Source organism: Triticum dicoccoides, chromosome 5B (genome assembly GCF_002162155.2).
Source record: "Triticum dicoccoides isolate Atlit2015 ecotype Zavitan chromosome 5B, WEW_v2.0, whole genome shotgun sequence".
Taxonomy (NCBI): Eukaryota; Viridiplantae; Streptophyta; class Magnoliopsida; order Poales; family Poaceae; genus Triticum; species Triticum dicoccoides.
Window position 1 is genome coordinate 20,607,874 of NC_041389.1, and position 1,253 is coordinate 20,609,126.

The following is a 1,253-nucleotide window of genomic DNA, read 5'->3' on the forward strand; positions in this document are numbered from 1 at the left end:
GCATCTTTGAAGGAGAGCCATGTCTCTCAGGATAATTTTGAAGAGGAACCAGAGTAGTAGAATAATTATGTGTTGTATCGGGTTATATGTCTCCTATTTCAGGTTATGTTAGACTACATGTGTCCCGTGTCAGGTTATATTAGAATAATGGTGTTCTATTTCAGTGTATATCAGACTATATGTATCCTGTTTCAGGTTATATCAGACTATATGTATCTTGTTTTAGGTTATATTAGACTATATATGTCCTGTCTCAGGTTATTTCAAATTATTATTGATACTTGTGATTTATTTATGTTGCCACAATATATCTAATTACTATGTAACTCGTGGTTTATTTCTGTTGACGTAGCAAATCTGATTTCCCTATCTTCCTAATATAAACAATCTGGGTATTGTTCCATTCTTTTAATTCTATGGCAGATGGGACCTGGACGAACAGTCCGGCCACCAAGAAATGCCCCGCAATCTCAAGGTCAACATTCTGGGAGTACCTCAGCATCAAAATCTAGGAAGGTACGTGGGATAAATAAGGGAAAGGGCTTGGAGCGTTTGATCAAAAGGGCAGGTCATCCACTAAACTTGACCATCTCCGAAGAGAGAAGACCTATTGGAGAAAATAATGAATTACTTTCCAGAGAGATTGGACTTCTTACACGGTACCATGCACCTATCCAACGTGCCGGGTGGCATAGTCTGACTGAGGATGATAAGGAGCCGTTGTATGAACTTCTAAAGGTATGTAAGATTATCAAACTTTCTAACTTAGAATATTTATAGTTTTAACTTTGAGTTCTTTCTTCGTAGCTTAAGTTCAATCTTGATTTCACCCAAGATCATATCAAAGGCTGTGTGGATCTGCTATTCTCTTCAAGCTACAAAAGTTTCCGTCACAAGTGTTATGAACATTATGTAAAATCTGGTGATGATGCTAGAAGCAATCCATATCCTCCCCTTATTGATAATAGAGTTGGAGACTGGATTTGGCTCTGTGATCATTTTGAAACAGAAGAATTTAAGGTATGGTAGTCTTTGAATGGATGTCAACAGTTTTGCATCTATCTTATCACTTGACCCTGCCTTATTTGTTTACAAAAAACTACCATATGCAGAAACGGTCCACAATTGGGAAGGCTAACCGCTCAAACCTACCTTATGTTCACAAGAAGGGAACAAAGTCATTTGTAGCGGTTCAACATGAATTAGTAAGTCACTATTACTTATCTTTATCTTGTGTCACAATTGTGGTGAAA

The 1,253-nt window shown here is 37.3% G+C and overlaps 1 protein-coding gene across 1 annotated transcript in view; it reads left to right on the forward strand.

Annotated features, from left to right (window-relative positions):
• The first annotated feature begins 335 nt into the window (after positions 1–335).
• Positions 336–1,253, forward strand: part of LOC119305043 — a 1,574-nt gene continuing 656 nt past the window's right edge. The window contains exons 1-3 of the mRNA XM_037581672.1: positions 336–738; positions 808–1,020; positions 1,113–1,205. Of these exons, the coding sequence (XP_037437569.1) occupies positions 424–738; positions 808–1,020; positions 1,113–1,205 (621 nt within the window). The 5' untranslated portion in view covers positions 336–423. The remainder of the gene's footprint in view (positions 739–807; positions 1,021–1,112; positions 1,206–1,253) is intronic.